Source organism: Squalius cephalus, assembly GCF_949319135.1.
Source record: "Squalius cephalus genome assembly, chromosome: 2".
Lineage (NCBI taxonomy): Eukaryota > Metazoa > Chordata > Actinopteri > Cypriniformes > Leuciscidae > Squalius > Squalius cephalus.
In genome coordinates, this window is record NC_137123.1 from 15,250,235 (window position 1) to 15,274,010 (window position 23,776).

General features: G+C 37.3%; 1 protein-coding gene across 3 annotated transcripts in view; it reads left to right on the top strand.

Moving 5' to 3' along the window:
* LOC307152307 (uncharacterized protein) overlaps positions 1 to 23,776 on the top strand; it is a 147,951-nt gene that overhangs the window by 75,741 nt on the left and 48,434 nt on the right. The window contains exons 1-4 of one of the 3 annotated variants that reach the window (XM_079860836.1): positions 12,187 to 12,242; positions 12,704 to 12,783; positions 12,926 to 12,964; positions 23,007 to 23,063. The exons of 1 other annotated variant lie outside the window; for it this stretch is intronic. In XM_079860836.1, the coding sequence (XP_079716962.1) occupies positions 12,765 to 12,783; positions 12,926 to 12,964; positions 23,007 to 23,063 (115 nt within the window). In that variant the 5' untranslated portion in view covers positions 12,187 to 12,242; positions 12,704 to 12,764. Of the gene's footprint in view, positions 1 to 12,186; positions 12,243 to 12,703; positions 12,784 to 12,925; positions 12,965 to 23,006; positions 23,064 to 23,776 lie in introns of those variants that run through there. One more of the 3 variants, XM_079860837.1, reaches the window with a different exon arrangement.

Genomic DNA, 23,776 nt, shown 5'->3' on the forward strand with positions numbered 1-23,776 from the left:
TGGTGAAGAAATTTCAAATAGTTTAAAAGATATTGCAAATTATGACATCATTCAAAATGGCGGACACGTGGTACATCCCATCATGGCAAAATCGATATCCACGGATTTGTCATGACCCAAGGAATCGATAGACACCAAGTTTATAATTTTCTGACAAACTGTTCATAAGTTATTGGCCAAAATATGCATTTTCCATATCTCATGACCCGTAGGTGGCGCTGTTCCCAACTTTGGCATGGAACCTCAGATCATGCTTCCGATGAAGTGTACCAATTTTCGTTTCGATTGATCAAAGTTTGGCCGAGCTATAGCTTCTGAACCAATTTTGGGTCGACCTCGTTAAGTTTGCGACATCATAACTTTTTTTTTTCCAATATAGCAAAAAAATCGGGGACAGTACTTTTATGCGGCTCAGTCCGAAGATCATTTGAGTACATGTTTGGACAAAATTAGACCAATTTTGAAGGAGGAGTAGCAAAAAAACTGCATACTGTACTTTTCAAAATGGCCACTACTGTAATGGGCGGAGTCTTGATGTAAGATATTGGTTCTGATCAGCATGATGAGATAAATCAGGTGTACTAAGTTTCATTTTTCTAGATCAAAGGGTTCAAAAGTTATAACCATTTCAATGTTGGATTTTTGAACTGCTGGTGGCGCTATAGAGTTGGTCCTAGAGACTCAAAAATTGCTACAATTACTTTTCATTACCATCACTACAAGTGTGCCAAATTTCATCATTTTCCTATGTATGGTTCATAGGGCTGCCATAGACTTCAAGAGGAGGAAGAAGAATAATAATAATAATAATAATAAGAAAACTAACAGATACAATAGGTGCCATAGCCCCTTCGGGGCTTGGCCCCTAAATATAGCTGCAAGCAGCAATACAGGGGCCAAGCCGCTGTAGCACAGTAGGGCTGTAGCGCAATGCGGAGCCAGAAGAGCAAAAACAGCAGAAATAGAATGTACATGAAGAACAGATGGGTTCAGAGGTACAGATAGGATGAAATCAAAATGAACAAAAGTTCTGATGAGAACAAACACAGAATGTAGAAAAAACACATTTCTAATCCCAGTGTTAGAAACATTAGTACAGCTTTTACCCAGATGATAAAGGAGTTGAAATTACAATTTTATACACAAATTCCAAAGTTGCCCCACACTGGTCTCGAACCCACGACCGGAACGGTTCGGGATTCATGACGCATGGTTGAACAGATTGCGCCACCCAGAGGACTTGCTTTACAAAGCTTCAGAGCAGAGGCTTCAGTGTAAGAATAAGCACACAAAATCATGTTAACGAGATTAGCATGCTAAGCTAGCTTAATGCTAATGTAGCTTATGGTTATCCTGATAGCTGAAGAGCCACATTAGAAAGAATGGCATCTGGTTAGCATGCTAACCAATTATTATGCTAAGTTAACTAGCATAAGGCAAAAAACACAGGCTAGGTCAACTTTGAAGATGAATATCTCTGGAACGGTAGCGAATATCAGAAATCTGTTCAGTCATTTCTGTGCGGCTCAGTCCAAAGATCATCTGATCAAATTTTGGACAAAATTGAGCAAGATTTGAAGGAGGAGTAGCGAAAAAACTGTTTTTCATTTGTTCCAATATGGCGGATAGTCACATTGTTGGAAAATGACAAATGAGATATCAACGGAATCGGCATAAGCCAAGAAACATAATGACGTAAGGAAATCAAAATTTGAACAATGTTTTCAAAAGTTATAAGAGTTTTTGCAAAATACCTCATATCTCTGGAACACTAGGTGGCGCTGTGTTCAATCTTCTCATGTACCTTTAGGACATTGTGTCGATGATCCATACTAAATTTTGTGAAGATATGTCAAATAGTTTAAAAGTTATTGCAAATTATGACAAAATTCAAAATGGCGGACACGTGGTACATCCCATCTCAGATAATTCGGTATCCACGGATTCGGCATGACCCAAGGAATCCATAGATACCACATTTATGATTTTCTGACAAAGTGCTCAAAAGATATTGACCAAAAAAGCAATTTTTCATATCTCATGACCCGTAGGTGGCGCTGTTCCCAACTTTGGCATGGACCCTCAGACCATGCTTCCAATGAAGCGTACCAATTTTCATTTCGATTGATCAAACTTCGGCCGAGATACAGCCTCTGAACCAATTTTGGGTCGACCTCGTTAAGTTTACGACACAATTACTTTTGAACAAAGATGAATAAAAAAAATCTGTTCAGTCATTTCTGTGCGGCTTAGTCCAAAGATCATTTGAGCAAAATTTGGACAAAATTGGACAAATTCTGAAGGAGGAGTAGTGAAAAAACTGAATACTGTACTTTTCAAAATGGCTACTACTGTAATGGGCGGAGTCTTAATGTAAGCCATTGATTGTGATCACCTTGATGAGAGGAATCAGGTGTACTAAGTTTTATTTCTCTAGATCAAAGGGTTCAAAAGTTATAACAATTTCAATGTTGAATTTTTGAACTGGTGGTGGCGCTATGGAGTTGGTCCTAGAGACAAAAAAATTGGTCCAAATACTATTCATTACAATCACTAGAAGTGTACCAAATTTCATCATTTTCCTATGTTCCGTTGATAGGGCTGCCATTGACTCCCATTCGGGAAGAAGAAGAATAATAATAATAATAATAATAATAAGAAAACTAACAGATACAATAGGTGCCTTGCCCCTTCGGGGCTTGGCCCCTAATAATAATAATAAGAAAACTAACAGATACAATAGGTGCCTTGCCCCTTCGGGGCTTGGCCCCTAATAATAATAATAATAATAAAATAAAAAATTAACTATAAGGACCTAATCTACACTTACCTTAAGGAAAGAAAAGAAAAAAACAACAACAAAATAGTTCCCTGACTCCCTCTCTCCTTTAAACAGGATAAAAGCATACTATTACAAAAATAAAAATAGCACCCACTCCCCAAAACTTCCAAGTTTGGCGTATATATACAATATTTACAAGAGAAACAGTTTCAGATCAACAGTTTAACAGTTGGGTTCAGCAAATAAAAAGTGTCTACATCAACGTAACAATATTTAGACGAGCGTTTAACAACAAAAATAAATAATATGGGTAAGTTTTGTAATAAATCACAGCAGGTTAGCAACTGAAAGGATAAGTAAAATAAGATTTGTAATGATCCAGAACCGAACAACAGCAGCAATGAACATCAACAACAAACAAAGTAAACCAGCAGAAAACAAGCCTTCCTTCAGTGGAGATCTTCTTTTCCTTGAAGACCAAGACCAACCGAGCAGTCATCAGCGGTGAGCACCTTCACCTGGCTTAACCTGCACAAAGAAGAAGACATTGGTAATGACATTAATGAGGAGACATGGAAAGCAGTGTTTACTCCTCTCTTTGTGCACGTCACAGGCTCATAGACTGAAAGGTGGTTCTTAAAGCGACTGTTGAGCAGGTTAGCTAACATCAACCCCTCTACTGACCCGAGTGTGACCTGTGTCGTTCTGGTTCAGCCGCTTTAATCCATATATTCTGGACCTGTTCTGCTCTGTTTCCCTTTTAGAGGCTATTTTTTGTCTCACTGTCAGCCATTACCTCTGTATATATCACACATTGTCAAATTACTGTATTATGATTGTAGGTTTGTATTTTATTGCACTCATAATGTAGGCCTATTTTTTATTTTTTCAGAAATTTCAAAAACAAATAATATACATAATGCATTTAGATTATTATGGGAAAGTTATTTTGTTGTTGTTTTTGTTATATATCTTATATGTATAAATAAATAATAATAATAAAAAATACTCAAAGGCGTCATGTTCCCTCGTCCTCCTGACAGACAATCAACTTACCTCAATATTAACACTCAAAGTCACGTTCAAACTACTGACCCTTCCGCGGTCAAACTCAAGAAATGTAAACTTGAACATGATGTTAAACCAGTTCGGAAACTTTACTGTGTTTTACAGAGTTCAAAATCCGTAATTTTAAAATGAACTAGTCTAACTGCAAATCCCGGTGAGTTGTGGAGGAGTGAAGCTGCGCGCGCTCTCAGTCAGCTGCTCTCATGCGCTTACTGATTACCGGACCACTGATCAGGTTACCTCATAACAACATTGTGTCTGCCCAGATCCAGACCACATCTGGCACACGTGGAAAGATGATCTGGCCCACATGCAGCGTGGAATGACGGCCCTTGGGCGGCTCTCTCCTGTTTGCCAGATATGGGCCACAAGCAGGCCATAGCAATGCCACATGTCAGCCAAGAGCAAAGAAATAAACCAGAACTGGACCTTATCTGAGCCACAAAATCTGTGTATATTAAACATGGAGTCATCTCAGCCTTAATAAGCCTGTTAACAAGCAGAATCACTGAAGGAAAGAAGAGAACAGAAAAATAGACGAGCAGAAACACAAGAACTACAACTGACTTCAGACACAGCCTTAGATGAAATCAACTGAAGAGAAAAGAAGACATTAAATCCGTGAAGATCTCAGCAGAGGAGGATTAAACAACTCCACAAACAGCATTACCAGCTTCACTTATTACTAACCAGACTGACTTTATTTCTGGCAGACGTCTACAGAAGTTTTATTGAGAATTAACAGAGGTTTAACTCTAATGTGTTTCATTTGAAGTCACCATTACAGTGAATAGCGTTTCCATTAGTTGGGCTCTTGACTCTTATTATATATTTTGTCTAGTGATGGGCAGATGAAGCTTTGGTGAAACACTAAACCACTTAGAACAGCACTTAGAACCCAACCCTGCTCCTGAAGGACCCCCAACACTGCAAGTTTTCTTTGTCTACCTAATCAAACACACCTGATAAAACTCATCAGCTCATTAGAAGAAACTCTAGGACAGGGATGGGCAAACTCTGTCCTGGAGGGCCACTGTCCTGCAGAGTTTAGCTCCAACCCTGATAAACTCTCCTGTCTGCAGCTTTCTAGTAATCCTGAAGACAATGATTAGCTGGTTAAGGTGTGTTTGATTAGGGTCCCAGATAGACAGAAACCATCAAAATAATGTTAATGTGTCAATGTTAACTGTATTGAATCAACATCTCTTTTGCTCCAGCATTTTGACCCGGAGAAGATTTTCTTTTTCCTGAAAATACTAGATAATGTTATCGCTTTGGACTGAAACTTAGTGACTTTGTTCACAAATGGTATAACTACTTCTGAAATGTTTTTTTGACACCTTGTTACACTTGTGGTGTTCCTGGTCAAAAATGACCGGACTACAAAAAATAGCTTATAATCTCTGTTATCTTAAATTATACGTTTATCTCTGTAAAGCTGCTTTGAAACAATCTACATTGTTAAAAGCGCTTTATAAATGAAGATGACTTGACTTGACTTATATCACTTGTTATGCTATATTTTCACCCAATATTGGATTCAATCTTTTTGTCAACTTGTTTTCTTTCAATTAGGACTGGTTTTATATTTCTATTTGCATTTGCTTAATCGTAGGCCTCATTTATTTGATAGTAGGCATCTAATTTTTTTGAGTAAAAAAAACACATTTTAATAATTTTGGAAATATTAAATAAAATCTGAAGAAAATTGGCACTGTTGATTACACCATTTCATTGAATTTTTTCACCAGGAATTTTGTTTTGAAAATCTTATATTTTGTACAAAATGGCACAGAGTTACACTTGTGGTGTTCCACTGGGCCATTGAGGGCCATTGTTTCAATGGGCCATTGAAAGTGAATGTGAGAGACTGAAAAGTTTTCAGGAGCATGTTCATTATGTTTATGTACACATATGTGCATGTGAGCTTGAACCTGTGCATGTGTGGATACATGCAAACACATGCTACCCAAACACACACACACACACACGTTAAAACACACAAACTATTTTGAGTATTACACAAGTCATACAAAGAGTATTATACAATTAATTATATATTATTATTATTATACAATGTTTATTGGAGACTTTGGATGTAAAAATCTAACATAGAAAGTGAAGGGTCAAGAGCCCAACTAAGGCAAACACTCAATATCATAATAGTGACAATATTTTGACCAATTAATCATCGATATTGTGATGATTTTAGCCACCACTAGGGGCCACTGGCAAGCCTTCTTGCGGCTTGAGACCTATACTGCCACCACCTTTAATTCTAACCCGGTCTGGTCCGGGAGGAGCACACCAAACACACTCCAAAACAAGAATTACAGAAGGAATACACTTTTTATTAGTAACAATAGCAGCCGTATGGCATTCGCTCACTTAAATATCCTGATTACATATACTGGTCATCTTATTTCATTAAACCGTGAACACATTTGAAAGGGAAACAAGTACTCATTCCAAATTCACAGCAAACTATAAATATTGTGATATCTCAGACACAGCACACTTAATTAGAAACTCCAATCATCAATCACATGCCCTAAATATAAAAACCAGCACAGGCAATCAACATACAGTTCATGAAGGCAATAATCACCAATGGCTAAACACAACAACAGCACACATAAATCATATAGAATGATTAAAATAATTTCGGACTTCCCTGTCCACGTCCGATGACACCCTGCCGTCACTGTGAGGACTCAACCTTCCCCTCCGCAGTAATGATAGGAAGGTCTCTTTCAACCAGCCAGGTCCACCTACACTTACTTCCCTGTCTATCTATATTTCCTCCCAACTGCCTACCTCCAGGCCAATAAGTGGGACCCCGGTTTTCTTCACGTCAGTGGTGCTAGTCAACCATGAACGCCACAGATCCCCTTTGTGAACCCAGCAGGTTAAAAACACAGTTTCTCAGTCTCTCCTCCCTTCAGTGTCCGACAACCCCCATTTTAAAAGTATCCAATTATTGTTCATTGTCCACAGGTGTCCTCGAAAACATCATTCCTTCCGTGTTTGTCCGTAACAATGACGTCACGCACCGTCCATCGAATCATAATCATTACAATATCTTAACCTCAGTTAATTCTCAATTTTAACTTCTGTAGACGTCTGATAGAAATAAAGTCAATCTGGTTAGTAATTAGTGAAGCTGGTAATGCAGTTTAATTGAGTTGTTTAATCCTCCTCTGCGAGATTTATTGTCTTATTTTACCTTTATTTGATTTCATTGAAGGCTTTGGCTGGAAGTCAGTTGTAGTTATTGGCTTCGTCCAAAACTGCATACTCACTGCATGAGTATTGTTTCAACATTATTTTTCATCAGGTTTGCACCCTGAAATAATGTTATTTCACTGAAGAATAGATCAAGATCAACATAAAATCGATTGTTGTTCAACTTAAAACTCCAAAAACAGCTTTTGCTTATGCATTATTTAGACACACAGACATCAAGAATCAGCACATTAAACTCAACTAGTTTTAACAAAACAATTTCTCGAAAGAGAGAAAAGAGTGTGGGCGTGATTCACCGGCATATAAATAAAGTAAGATTTATTCTATTTATTTAATATTTAATTAAGATCCTGTTGTACATAAAGCAAGATTGATTTGAATTGTTTATTCAATGTAAAATAATAATTAAATTTAAGTTGAACAAATATCGATTTTAAATTGATCTTGATTTATTTTTCATCATTGAAATAACAATATTTCAGGGTGCAAACCTGATGAAAAATCAATGTTAAGTTTGAACCTTGATTAAATGTAGATTGAGTGTTGGTCTGCTATTAGGGAGAGGCTGTTCAAGCACACACTACACACTCACTTGACAGAGTGAATGAAAAGAAGTGAGTGGATTCAGACACTGGTGAACACATGATCAGCAGAATCACTGAATGTTACAGTCCCTGGTTTAGGTTAGGGTGTAACATAAATTACAAACCCCAATTTTTTTCTTCTTCTTGTTCTCTAGATCGTTTTCATAGTGATATTTGTAGTTTTAACAAAACAACTTGTTTCTTTTTTTTTTTTTTTTTTTAAAGAGAGAAATTAGAAACAACAACCAAACAGTTTGGAAGCAAAACCTTCATGGGAGAGCTCGTGCCTAAAACAATAAACCAACAGAAACTAACTTCCCCACGAGAAAAGGAACTTAACAACAAATAAAAAAAGAGAAATAAAACATACAATGGCCTACCCTACCTCCTTTTCTAACCAATACACAGGAGAAAAAAACAAGGCACTCATACCCTAAGGCTTCTAAAAGAAATATACAGATAGGATCAATAGGGAACTGAGTGACTAACAGCACTAAACATCAAAAGAGATAATCTTAAAGGGATAGTTCACCCAAAAATTTAAATAAACCCATGATATACTCACTCTGAAGCCATAGGAGTACATGTCATATTTGGAATATTTGGAATGCAAATGGAATATTTGCCCAATCTCACCTGATACAGGACATCTGCTCAACAGTCTGTAGACATTGTTGTCTGATTCTCCTACATGATGGGTCATTATATATTTTCAATAAGGGCAGGCAGGCAGTGAAGCACTTTCCTTCTATGGTGCAGAGTGTCTAGAAACCACTCAGTTGTAGCCCGTGCAGAATGAGGCCTGATGAGATGTCACCTTGATGGCAGTTTATGTCTCTGTACAATCCAAATATATGCCTCCTCACGTAACTGGTAGTCTCAAAGAAACTCCCAGTGGTATTGTGCCCAAAGCACGACTCGTTGCCAGAGGTTTTGAAGAGCTTAATATTCACGAGCTGCAGAAAGACTCCCCAACCTGTGCTTCCGACTCTCTGAGGTTATTATTAGCAGTAATCTGTCAAAATAAGTGGCATGTCCATTCTATGGACATCAAATCTGCTTTCTTACAGCATATGCAGTTGTCCAGAGAAATCTATGTCCGGCCCCCTCCTGAAGCTGGAAAAGAAGATAGGATAAGATAGCAGCTTAGGTCAGAAATAGGACAGATACTGTGGGTTGCAAAACAAACCACGCCAGACATTATGTTTGATGCAAGCAGCTTAGCGTCAAATATAAAAGATGCCACAGTCCTGTCTATTCACGAGACTAATAAAATGATTAGAAAGATTAAATCTGAAAAGGTGACTCAAGTTTCAGCATTTGGGAAACAATGATGTTCTGAACTTTATCGTTTTCAGTGATGCTTCCCTTGGAAATCTCCCTGATGGGGGAACACAAGGGGGAACACTGATTGGTCTCATGGGAGAAGGAGGGAAGTTTGTCTCCTCTCTGTTGGCAATCTAAGAGAATTTGACGTGTGGTGAGGAGTACTCTGGCAGGGGAAACTCTGGCCCTGTCAGATGGAATAATGGTGTTTTTCTGGTTATATGGTTATATATATAACATTTTTATTTTCCTTGATTTTTTTGTTTGTTTGTTTGTTTGTTTGTTTAAAGTATAGGGAGATTGTTAACATGTTATTTCCCCTCTACATTGTTCATGACGGCACAATGTGCTTCTACACTGTTGAATACGAGCTATGAATGTCGTGTTTATTTTGAGTAACAATTTGTGTTATCAAAAACAGTAGCCCAAAATGATGTATGTAATTTTGTAGAGGCAACAATGCTAAATTTTAGCCACACCGGCACAAAAAAGGGTTGCAAAATGATACAATTTAGTCGAAGTCTGGAGCCCCGATTTACAGTGGATCGCAATTGGCAAGTTAGGGCTATTTATAGAATGAATTAATAGAATAGCAGGCAACTAACAGGCTCCATGTGGGCTACAAAGTGTCCGCGGGCAGTAAGTTGGAGACCACTGACGGATCCTCTCCCATGGCCTCCTGGGTTAGAAAATTGTCCAACAAGAGAACAAGAGCCCAACTAAAGCAAACACTGATCACCATAATTGTGACTTAAATGGTGACTCTTCCCTTTGGTTATTCTGCTTGTTAACAGCAGGTGTTCATCACTAATGCTCAATCATCACTTAAAGGTCCCATGACATGAAAATTTCACCTTATGAGTTTTTTTTAACATTAATAAGAGTTCCCCTAGCCTGCCTATGGTCCCCCAATGGCTAGAAATTGTGATAGGTGTAAATTAAGCCCTGGGTATCCTTCTCCGCCTTTGAGAAAATGAAAGCTCAGATGGGCGAATCTGGAATCTTCCCTGTATGTTGTCATAAGGGGAAAGGTCACCTCCCCTTTCTCTGCTTTGCCCGCACAGAGAATTTGGCCCGTCCTTGAGAAAATGAGATACGCGAGCGCAATATTGTTTTTTCCTCGAGAGACATCATGGTTTGCACACGAGCGAAGCATGGCACTTGCTCAGTGTTTGGATGTACAAATGAATACAAAAGTATTTTTTTAGTTCCTTCATCCGAGCCTCTGAAGAACCAGTGGGTTATGTGAATTTCTCATGTGTAATTGTTCAAGTTCAGACAGATAATCTTTCTCTCAAAATCATTCAGTACTGTTTTTGCATCAGTAAATCAAGCAAGTGACTAAACGATCAACTTCACATCGTTAAATAATCATATTTAAACTGTGATTAAAATATATACAGAAAGCGATCAAAGAACAATCCCTTTCCGTGAGTTTATCTGGACACTTGTTACGCTGCACAAATCAATGACACTGTTACGCTGCACAACGAAGCTCTTACTGTATTTACATTGTGTTTGCATTCGTGAAAGCATTAGTGAGAGTGGAGAAATTGCGTTGCAATGATAAGATCTTCATTCACACGATCAACAGACTGTCATCTGCTCAATGCTCATCACTGCAACGTTTTATGTGATGGGAATAGATCTAAATACTTTAAAAACTTTTCACGATTCGTTAATCTCGATAGCTGTGTTAGTAAAAACGTATAATAGCTGTAATAGTAAAAGTATTCGAGAGTAGAGCCCTGCAAGCCCGTCGGGGCCCGACGGGACCCGACAGGCTAAGCCCATTCGGGCCAGGCTCGGGCCGTTTTTTTTTTTTTACAGATCGGGCTCGGGCTTATTTTAGCTTCTCTCCTCATTGTGTATATAATTAACGTGCAGCAGAGCACACGTCACGAAGTGTGTATGAAATATTGTTATATTGATTATATTATAAATATTATACATCACCTAAGAAAGTAACACAAACGCAACACGCATACACGAACGCGTGCGCGTCACTCACGTGCATTAAACAGGTGACACTTCAGTTACTGAAAAGCAAAGAAAGGTAGGCCGTTTATTTACTTATTTTTGCGGTTTGATCCCGTAGCACTATTCTCCCTTAATGTTTATGCTTCTGTGTAATGGACGGTTTGTCCAATATTTTTGGGCATGATGTTTCAGGCCTATAATAAAAGTTTACCTCTTAGTAGCGTGTGACGTGTGTGTGTTTGCGTGTGTAGCAGAGACAGTGCGCATCAGAGAGCGCGCGATGTGTGTGTGTTTGCGTGTGTAGCAGAGACAGCGCGCATCAGAGAGCGCGCGACGTGTGTGTGTTTGCGTGTGTAGCAGAGACAGTGCGCATCAGAGAGCGCGCGATGTGTGTGTGTTTGCGTGTGTAGCAGAGACAGCGCGCATCAGAGAGCGCGCGACGTGTGTTTGCGTGTGTAGCAGAGACAGCGCGCGTCAGAGAGAGAGAGAGCGCGTCAAAGAGCGCGCGCGTCAGAGAGAGCTTAAAAGTGATTGATGTTGGTCTCGGGTCGGGTCGGGTTCGGGCTGAAAAAATTGCAGGCGTTGTCGGGCTGGGGTCGGGTAGGGCTTGAACACCACGGGCCAGGGCCGGGCTAGGGCTGGAGTTTTTGGCCCGTGCAGGGCTCTATTCGAGAGAGTTCCACATGTAATGCTAGATATTTCATATGCAAGGATGTCAGCCAATCACAGCAGTGGGCGTTTAAACACTGAAGTCTCTCAGCAGCCAATCACAGCAGTGGGCGTTTACACTGAAGTCTCACAGCAGACACGTCCCTTCAAACAGAGCGTTCAAATCAGAGGCTAATATCAGGCTTGGAAAAATGCCTTTTATTTCTAAATTATGACCATTTTTGATCTAAAAAACATACTTACATTATAATGGCACCCCAGGAAACATTATAATATAATAAAATATTCCATGCCATAGGACCTTTAATTAATCACTCAGTTGTCTAATTAACTTTATCACTGCTTCAGTGTTACTTTAACCCTCTGTAGAGTGGGACCATATGTGCTCTGAACAGTGTTGGTTTAACATTGGGGATTTTGTTGTGTAGCATTGTGTGGAAAGTTGTATTTGAATTTGAGGAAGGAAAACAGCAGATTTGTTTATATTTCCTCACTAGAATGATTTACAGATAACTTTACTATATCATCTCAACACACACACAGTCAGTCGTGTCGGGTGATGATCACTGTATATCAGATTATATCAGGTAAGATCTTCTTTCTGCTCATAATGATCCTCATCACTCTCTTTATGTCAAAAACATGTATTAATGTGTGTGTTACAGTTGTGTAGTTAGTTATAATTGATTTGTGTGTAGTTATAGTGGAGTAATTTGGGCTTTGACCAGGTTAGGACTCTTACTAACATTTTTAAGGATGAAACTTCATGAACAACTTCCAGGGCACTTGTAGATTTACAACAATTTTAGGTCTGATGTTTTTGGGAAACAGCTTGTGATTCTAAGATGATTCATATAATTTCTAGGTAAACACAAGAGTATCATTTCATCCTTTATATGCTTTGACAATTAAAAGTCTCAATTGTAACTCTTAAACAAAATCATAAATGCTGTGGAATGTTTTACATGTAAATTGAAACAGAGAAAACAAAGCTTTTTTTTTTTCTTTACGTAAATGCAATGGCTAATATGTTTATCTAACTGTAAAGGAAACTCGTCCTCTGAACTGGTTTGTGAATAAACAAATAAACTGGACTGTCAAAACTGACAATGGCTTCCTTTTATAAAGGTCAGTATTCTTCTTGTGTTTAAAGGTTGCCTCTCATCGCCCCAAAAACCTTATGAACTGGGAACGTATGATGAATGTAGTTTTCTCAGACTCAATCCAATACAATTTCAGTGTTTTTATTGACTTTTTCTTCATATTTCAGGTTTTATAAAAACTCATCCTCTCATCTCTGCTATTCTGTGTAAGTCTAAACAGTGTTTTTTGCTTTTGTCTGTATGCTGATGTAATAACCAGTGAATCAGATCTGGTTTATCCTTCACATCACTTCACACAGTAAATTCCCCAGTGTTGAATTACCATCGCTCAGTGTTCATATGGGAAACACCGAAGCTTTGTTAGAGTTAATTAGATAATTAATTGATTGATGATTGTTTGATTATTGAAGAAACCTGATGACAAGCAGAATCACTGAAGAAAAGAGAAACACAAGAACTACAACTGACTTCCAGACACAGCTTTAGATGAAATCAACTGAAAAGACATTAAATCTAACAAGGCTAAACACGCGAAGGACCCCAAAACATTTAATGAACCCGTTGATTATTCACAGCAGGAGGTTCAGTTCTTCAGGTAGAGCAGGGGTGCCCAACCCTGTTCCTGCCGATCGACTGTCCTACACAGTAAATTCCCCAGTGTTAAATTAACACTGCTCAGAGCACATATGGTCCCACTCTACATGGTGTTAAAGTAACACTGAAGCAGTGTTAAAGTTAATGAGACAATTAAGTGATTAATTGAGTGATGATTGAGCATTATTAAAGACACCTGATGATAACAAGCAGAATCACTGAAGGAGAAAATCTCAAATTGTAAGCCACCGTTATGGTGATGGGTGTTTGCTTTAGTTGGGCTCTTGACCCTTAAATTATTAACTTTAATTTTTGTTTGATTGTTGAATAGACTTACAACTGCCAGATGAACAAAGAAAAAAAGTGATCTGATGGTGTTCGTTATGTTATGACAATCATCATTTGAACTTTATGTTTTTGATTTATGTTGTTGGTTACAGCATAACTGTGATTCTTCATAAATATCCAGAATTTTAGATATAATATAAAGGATTTCTTAAAAGTTTTATTTTTAACAAAAAATCTTTCTTTTAGGCACACACAGACATAAAGATTCAGTCTATGCATCTCAACAATGGTGACAATTGGGAAAAGTAAATTACATAGACAATTCAGATCATAATTTATTCATACCGCAATGCATGATGGGAGCCATTAATGAATTGTGATTGGTGGCAGCCACTGCAACATGCTTTATTATTGTCACCATTGTTGAGATTCACAGGCTGATTATTGATGTCTGTGTTTCTAAATTAATACATTTGAAAGTGTTTTGATCAGAACAATGTTTATTAAATATATTGGATTATAAGAAAAATCCTGATAATCATATACTGTAGAATCACAGAGCTGCTGCTAACAAGATAAACCAAACTATCTCAATAAGTTTCATTTACGGATCACAGCATGATTATGTCAAAACATAACCAACACTATCAGATCACACTTCTCCTTTGTTCATTTGACTGTTATAAATCAATAACAGCAGACAAACAAAGTCTAAAGTTAATAATATACAGTAAGGGTCAAGAGCCCAACTAAAGCAAACACCCATCACCATAATGGTAACTTACAATTTGGGATTTTCTCCTTAAGTGATTCTGCTTGTTAACATCAGGTGTCTTCAATAATGCTCAATCATCACTCAATTGATCACTTAATTGTCTCATTAACTTCAACACTGCTTCAGTGTTACTTTAACACCATGTAGAGTGGGACCATATGTGCTCTGAGCAGTGTTAATTTAACACTGGGGAATTTACTGTGTACACACCTGAAGCAACCAATTAAGGTCTTCAGGATCATTTGAAAATTAAAGGCAGGTGTGTTTGATTAGGGTTGGAGATGAACTGTGTAGGACAGTCGATCGGCAGGATCAGGATTGGGCACCCCTGAGGTAGAGGAATGAATTAGGCTGAATGATTTATGACATTTTTGATTATTTCATACACCATTGCATGAGAAAGGAAATGAAAATGATGTATCAATATTGTTATCAGTAACATGACAAAACATACTTTTGAACCAATTCTTTTAAATCACATGATACATTTCGGTGAATTTGACTGATCTTAAAGATTAAACTTGCCCTAGCTATCAACTCGGTTTGCGAGATCGCTGACAAATGCCAGAAATCATAGGCAAATCACACAGTGTGAATTATCAAAGGCGCGATCTGAGAGAATCACCAATGCCCGTGAGTATTTGACATGATAATTATCCGGACCTGTCGGCGACTCAAGTCCTGCTGTATGAATGTGTTCTGACTTAAACTACATCGGCGATGACCGACAGCCAATGAGAGAACGAGATACAGGACAGCGGGGAGTTCGGGGAGGAGTTATAGACCAGAATATCAGTATTTTAATAGATATATTTACAATTATATCAAACAGAAAAAAAGGGGGAAAAAAGAAAACTGAATGTTTTGAGAGCATTATGTTTTGTTCTTGTAATGTTTTCTGTAGATAATTTTATTTTTGTTACCAGAATGTTCTCCTAAAAGGTAGGATAACACTCTCTAAAATCATTTTAAACACACAGCAAAAACTCCAGTGTTAAATTAACACTCCTGGGAGTGTATATGAGTCCACACTCAAGAGTGTAAAGTGTTAAAATATGAGTGTTAAATTAACACGCAAGAGTGTTAAATTAACACTCAAGAGTGTTAAAGTTAATGAGATAATTAAGTGATTAATTTAGTGATGATTGAGCATTATTGAAGACACCAGATGTTAACAAGCAGAATCACTGAAGGAGAAAATCACAAATTGTAAGTTACCATTAAGGTGATGGGTGTTTGCTTTAGTTGGGCTCTTGACCCTTATATGTTTACTTTAAATTTTGCTTGTCTGCTGTTATTGATTTATAACAGTCAGATGAACAAAGAGACAATGTGATCTGATGGTGTTGGTTATGTTTTGACATAATCATGTTGTGATCCGAAAATTCTACATATGATTTTCAGTATTTTTCATATAATCCAAAATATTTAATAAACATTGTTCTGATCAAAAGACTTTCAAATGAATTTATTTAGAAACACAGACATCAATAATCAGCCTGTGAATCTCAACAATGGTGACAATAATAAAGCATGTTGCAGTGGCTGCCACCAATCACAACTCATTAATGGCTCCCATCATGCATTGCGGTATGAATAAATTATGATCTAAATTGTCTATGTAATTTACTTTTCCTAATTGAATATTCTGCTCGTCACCATTGTTGAGACGCATAGACTGAACCTTGATGTCTGTGTGTGCCTAAAAGAATGATTTTTTTTTTTTTTTTTCTAAACAACTTTTAATAAATCCTTTGTATTATATCTAAAATTCTGGATATTTATGCAGAATCACAGTTATTCTGTGATCAACAACATAAATCTACGTCAGAAATAAGGGTCTTAAGGAGTTCAGTGATCAAGTTCAAATCGTTAGCCTCATAGCAGAATTGCCTAAGTCATTTTTTGTTTCTTCTGGTTTTCCACAGACATTGAAATATGACTTAGGCAATTATGCTATGAGGCTAACGAAATGATGATTGTCATAATATAACCAACACCATCAGATCACTTTTTTCCTTTGTTCATCTGTTAGTTATAACTCAGATACAGCAATCAAACAAAATCTAAAATAAACATATAAGGGTCAAGAGCCCAACTAAAGCAAACACTGATCTCCATAATGGTAACTTACAATTTGAGATTTTCTCCTTCAGTGATTCTGCTTGTTAACATCAGGTGTCTTCAATAATGGTCAATCATCACTCAATTAATCACTTAATTATCTCATTAACTTTAACACTCTTGAGTGTTAATTTAACACTCATATTTTAACACTTTACACTCTTGAGTGTGGACTCATATACAGTGGTCAGTGTTTGCTTTAGTTGGGCTCTTTGGCCTTGACTAGTTGATGTTAGTTTGTCTCTGGCTGCTGTAAGTGTTTAGCCTGGTAATACCAAACTCTGCTACTTCACTTTGCTTCGTATACAGAGTCTGGAATGGCATAATAGAGAAGCGTTTTCTCTCTTGCTAGGGGGCGCTTGTCTGAAGTTTAAAATCATTGGTTACCCGTAAGCCAATCACATGACGTTTGGTTATGGCGTGTGTTATGCGCATGCGCAGCCGCATCTAACTTCCACTGTAAACACATGTATGATGCGAAAACAAAACCATCGAGCGAAATACCGGAGTAAACATGGCTATGAACGACTTTTGCAGATTATGTGAAGTAAATCTACGCATCCACGGTAAAATCAGTGTCTACGTCACGGCTCTCAGCCCGCCCTCTGTTCGTTGATTGGCCCGGCCGTCCGAAGGCCGATGGAAAACTGAAAGATAAGCTGCTATCTCAGACTGACTACAGAAGCGAAATGAAATTGAGCGGAAGTAGGAAGTCTGACGTAGTCAGGCTAGTAAGTGTTTGTTATAGCTAGAAAAAATGTGACCAAGCATATTGGCTACTTGTTGATAATAAAAATATTAACATAATGTAGTGGTCTGATTCCATACATGGATTTGTCTCTGGCATTAACCCTCTGAGGTCTGAGCTGTTTTCTGGGCCTGGAGGTGTTCTGACATGCTCTGACATTTGTGCTTATTTCTGTTACTTGTGACATTTTCATGGCTAAAGTCTGATTACACTGTATTCAGCACAAACTCTGCTACAATAATATATCAGCAGCATGTATATAAAAGTTTGTAGTTTTGAGATAATGACATTTATGCGTAGTTTGTGAAAAAACAAAAAAAAATTGTCACTGAAATAAGCTCATGAAACCCATACTGATTATTTCTTCATAAGACTTTTAAAAATTGTATCACGTAGCCCAGAATATTTGCTTCAAAACTATGTGAAAATCATCCTGACTGCTCATTCAGAGAAGACAATATATTGATTTAAAAATTTTACGACGTGTTTTGTGTGAGAAAGCTCTATGCAAGAGGCGTGGACATCTCATTATTATGTAAGCTTTTCTCACCTGAGAAAGACAAAAGACACTCCCTAATGGCCCTATTAGGAGCTATCAGGCCCTGCCATTCTGAGCAACCTTGCACAAAGAATGAGGAGATTTAAAAAAGAATGGCTTTTTGATTGTTTTTAATGTATTTACAACACAACAGAATGACAAAAAAAAAAACTTTATTTAACACACTGAACTAAAGACAGAGACTTGAACTGTCACACACCTTTGTGCCATTCCTGAAACATAGTAGGCTACATACCTTTCATTTCCATGGTGTTTTTTCACTTTAGCATGTTCATGTATCGAGACTTATGTGAATGTTGAAGTCAGCAGGACTTATCAGTGGCATCTTTTTCCTCTAAAAACAACAACAACAACAAAACAGCTGTGAACATGCTGATATCAAGAGAAACTATGCTGCACAATTTGGGGAATATATTTTAGATTTTTCAGGTTAAAATAGCTTTTTAAAATGTACAGAATACACACACACATATATATATATATTAGCCTACTTTTACCATGCTGTGTTTTATTAGAATATAAAAACATCCTCGTGTTGAACACGTAGGCTATACAAGCACTGAAAGGTTGCCTATCATTCTAGTTCACATTTCTCATTTCATGTTTCTGTCTACATGTACATATATGACATTAGGCTTAGTTCATGTTTTTACTCCAAACTCATTTTATAACATACATTTTAATCTGGCACGACCAGTTTAACATGTCTTACCTTAAAAATCTTCTCATCTTCAAATCGCGTTATTCTGAGGTAAATTCAAGGTAAACAGCACAGCACAGCACAGCTTACAGTTGTCCAAACCCGATGAAAGCAGAGAAGAGTAAGTTACGAAGTCTCTGCTTCTTTGTTTTGAGGTGATGAGGGCGTTTACAGGTCTGCGTTCTGCCGCGTGGATCATTTGCATGTCAATCGCTCGTGCGCGCGTGGGTGTGGTCACATTATAGTTAATGAGGACGCGTTTGAGAAACTGTACATGCCGCTGCTTTCGTATGGATTACTTAAAAATAGAATATTTGTTTTTTATATAATTTACATACTTTAAAAATAGAGATTCCAAGCGTTGTATAGACATGCGTTTCAAGTCTGTGTGACAAACATTCGCTGAGTTACAGGTCATTTTCTGTCGCGTTTCAGAATGAGTTTCACATTGAGAGAGACGGCAGAACGCGCATCATGTTTATTTTCTTTGTTTTACGAAAAACACAACATTTTGTTTTTATTATGAGTGTACACAAATAAAAGAAGACATTTAACAGTTTTGAATGATGTACAATACAAGTATGTAAAATCAAAATCAACAGAGTAATTTGCACTGATATAAAAAAAAACGAGCAGACCACGCCGGCGTGATTGCCGACCTCAGGGGGTTAATAACTAATTAATAACAAATTAATAAAAAATATTTGTTATAAATAATCATAATTATCCAGGATTTCAAACATATGAGATTTTGCTATATTTTAATCAGAACACCTGAGATATTTAATATAAAACTAAATCTGTGTACATTATGTTTTAAACCACTTTATTAAGACAAACACAAACCTCAAGAATCAGTGCGTGAATCTCAATAATGGTGACGTGCTTCATGCAGCAATGCATTCTGGGTGCTTCATGCGAAACTCATTAGTGGCTCCCAGAATGCATTGCGGCATGAAACACGTCACCGTTATTGAGATTCACGCACTGATTCTTGAGGTTTGAGTGTGTCTGTCTAAGTGAAACACTAGTTCAAAAATGATTTATTCAAAATGATTTATTTGTTATTATTATATTACAAATTTTCTTATTTAGACATAGTTGAATGTCTTGCTGTAGACACATTATTATTATAAACAACTTTATGAAGGTAATATCATACATGATGGACTAGAAGCTGACCAGTGCATTACATGATGCTTATATCATTGTCGTCATCATCATCAAGTAGCTGACATCATCTGATCACATTTTAATCCATCACAAACAGTTACAGCAGCCAGAGAAAAACTAACATTAAAACGTCAAGAGTCAAACTGCCCAACTAAAGCAAACACTGATCACCATAATGGTGACACCAAAGCAAACTATTCATTTCAATAAATCATCAACATCTAAACCTCTGTTAATCTCAATAAGAATTTTTCCACACATATGACGGAAATAAAGTCTGGTTAGTAATAAGTCAAGCTGTTAATGCTGTTTGTGGAGTTGTTTAATGAAGTTGGAGCCTGACATCCGATGTTTACACGTCAACCCAATTTTAATTTTCAACCAAAATTTGACGTCTGAGCGATGTTGGAGTCCATGTCCAATAACATTTTTAAGCTGGGGTACTGTGCAGTTACACTTTTAGCTTACTGTGAACTCACATTGTGGTCACATAGTGTGTTGACTGGGATGTGATTGATTGATCTGTGTAGAGAAGACACTCAAAAAAAAAAAAAAAAACACTTTCATTTCATTCTGCTCCTCACATAAAGCTGCTGTTTGACTTCAGAAAATTTGGGATATGACACACACATCATACTGTGTGTATATATACATATATATCAACTACTATAGGCTAGGGCTGTGCGATATATATCGTGAGATTGTTATGTGCATCTCGTCAGTAAAGCCGGTTCCTTGATTAGTAGTAAATCGCCAACACCTGCTTTCAGATGGAGCGGCATTTACTACAAAGAACCGTAATTAACTGACAAGCTGAGCCATATCGCATTAATATCGCGGACGTATCGCCAGCGATAATTAATGCGATATGGCTCAGCTTGTCAGTTAACTACGGCTCTTTCACAGCAAAAACTCCAGTGTTAAATTAACACTCCTGGGAGTGTATGAGTCCACACTCAAGAGTGTTTAAGTTAATGAGATAATTAAGTGATTAATTTAGTGATGATTGAGCATTATTGAAGACACCTGATGTTAACAAGCAGAATCACTGAAGGAGAAAATCACAAATTGTAAGTTACCATTATTGTGATGGGTAGTTGCTTTAGTTGGGCTCTTGAACCTTTTATGTGTACTTAAAATTGTGTTTGTCTGCTGTATCTGAATTATAACTGCCAGATGAACAAAGAATAAAGTGATCTGATGGTGTTGGTTATATATGGACAATCATCATTTGCGCTTGATTACTGAACTCCTTATTTGCTTATTTCTGACTTAAATTTATGTTGTTGACCACAGAATAACTGTTTTTCTGCATAAATATCCAGAATTTTAGATGTAATATAAAGGATTTCTTAAAAGTTGTTTAAAAAAAATAAAAAAATCTTTCTTTTAGGCGCACACAGACATCAAAATTCAGTATATGCATCTCAAAAATGGTGACGAGCAGAATATTCAATTACGAAAAGTAAATTACATAGGCAATTCAGATCATAATTTATTCATACCGCAATGCATGATGGGAGCCATGAATGAGTTGTGATTGGTGGCAGCCACTGCAACATGCTTTATTATTGTCACCATTGTTGAGATTCACAGACTGATTATTGATGTCTGTGTTTCTAAAAAAAATTTTTGAAAGAATTTTAATAAGAACAATGTTTATTAAATATTATGGGTTAAAAGAATATACTGAAAATCATATGCTGTAGACTCACAAAGCTGCTGCTAACAAGGTAAACCAAACTATCTCAATAAGTTTCATTTTACAGATCACAGCATGATTATTTCAAAACATAACCAACACTATCAGATCACACTTTTGTTTGTTCATTTGACTGTTATAAATCAATAACAGCACACAAACAAAATTTGAAGTGAATGTATAAAGGTCAAGAGCCCAACTAAAGCAAACACTGATCTCCAAAACGGTGGCTTACAATTTGTGATTTTCTCCTTCAGTGATTCTGCTTGTTAACATCAGGTGTCTTCAATAATGCTCAAGCATCACTAAATTAATCACTTAATTATCTCGTTAACTTTAACACTCTTGAGTGTTAATTTAACACTGGAGTTTTTGCTGTGTAGTAAATGCCGCTTCATCTGAAAGCAGGTGATGGCGATTTACTACTAATCAAGGGAACCGGCTTTACTGATGAGATGCGCATAACAATATCGTGCGATATATCTCCCAGCCCTACTATAGGCTATCAATTAGGGATGGGCGATATGGCCTAAAATCCATATTGTGATATACATTGCAGCCTCTTGCGATAACGATATTATAATAAAACCATTTCAGAACAGGTTACACAGACCCTGCTAAACAACTGCTAATTTTTTTTTTTTTTTTTTTTTTTTTTTTTTGAAAGGGTGTATGTAGTTTTGAGAACATATATTGTGCAAAACTAAGTATACAACATAATTTTGCAGATAAATAAAATTTAAGTACACTAGCTGCAGAGACTTAAGTAGGTCTAATGTTTATTATGGCTTGGAGCTTATGAAACCCCAAATTTAAAATTAGAATATTGTCTAACTGATGTCTTTTCAGTTAAAAAGAAACACAACAACGATTCTTAAAATCGGTCGCTTTTAATAAAAAGAGATTATGTGCTACACCACTCACTAAGATATATTGGGAATAATACGCGCGCGCTGGTATTCAGTGATATGTTTCGTTTTGAATTTGAGGTGGTAGAACGGATTAGTCGTGTGTTAACTTACCGAACTGTTACACCACACAGTCTACGTCGGACGGCTTAAATACAAACCAAGTCCAAATAATGGATGTTGCACCGATCTTTTACACCAGCTTTCACTTTCAGCCGTGTTTACTTAAGATGACGACGAATATGATGCGTTGCAGCCGGGTGTTCCTCGCGGCCGCGGGTATATTGCGTCATCGTAGCTTGTGTAGCTTGAGCCAGCTCCCAACGCTCCCAACCCAACTTGGAGAATAGATTAACGGCGATATTTTTTTTATCGCGCGATAAGAGTCTCGCGTTAACGCAGCGCGTTAACGCCGATAACGGCCCACCACTAATATATATATATATATACTGTAGTGCTGCAATTGTGCTTTTTTGTTTGAACAGAAAAGGCATAAGAGTTTCATTATGTGGAAAATATGTTTTCTGTGAAAGAATTGTCATGATGAAAGAAATTTCATCTTTGGGTGATCTGTCACTTTAAGTACAAGCTTATATTTATATATGTATATTTGATTGATATTTCATTGTGTCCTCTTTAACATGTTGAATAATTTGTATTCATAATTATTTTTTTAGATGTCCTAAGACTGTACTTGGCCTTTTCAACTGTCTCACCGGCGACGACTGCAATTGGTAATGTACACTGAATTATTATTTTTTTATTTTTTTGTCATTTCAACTTAGAAAATGTGGTAACATCTCATCTACAATAACTGGTTTTATTGAAATTAAATAAATTAAGATTACTGATTGTGAATTCAAACAACTTAAAAAAAAAAAAAAAAAAAAAAGGTTTTACTGAAGCATAACGTACTCGGTTACTAACGTAACCTCGGTTCTCTCTAGAAGAGGGAACGAGTACTGCGTTTTTTGTAAAAACGCTACGGGAAAAGTCTCTTTTCACGAAATACTGAAGCAAAAAATTATCCTTAATTTTCATACATGTAAAGCGCGTTGCAGCAGTACACAGCTATGGCAAGATGGCTTGCTCACTCATTGGCTGCTCTGCGGTAACTGCATAAGCCTATCGAGCGAGACCTGAAGTGACGTCAGGCCAATGAGGGCACTTCGCGCCCTCCTCGCCATTTCCCGCCGAGACGGGTGTGGCTAGTCCCTATAAAAGGAGCTCGAAAAGCCTGATTCACTTGATTTTGATCGCCGAAGCGAACCAGAGCGAACCGTACGCACGGCAGAGAACGCAGTACTCGTTCCCTCTTCTAGAGAGAACCGAGGTTACGTTAGTAACCGAGTACGTTCTCTTCCGAGAGTCCTCTCGTACTGCGTTTTTTGTAAAAACGCTACGGGAACCCCTTGTAAAACGCAGTGCGTGCTGGGATACAGAACAC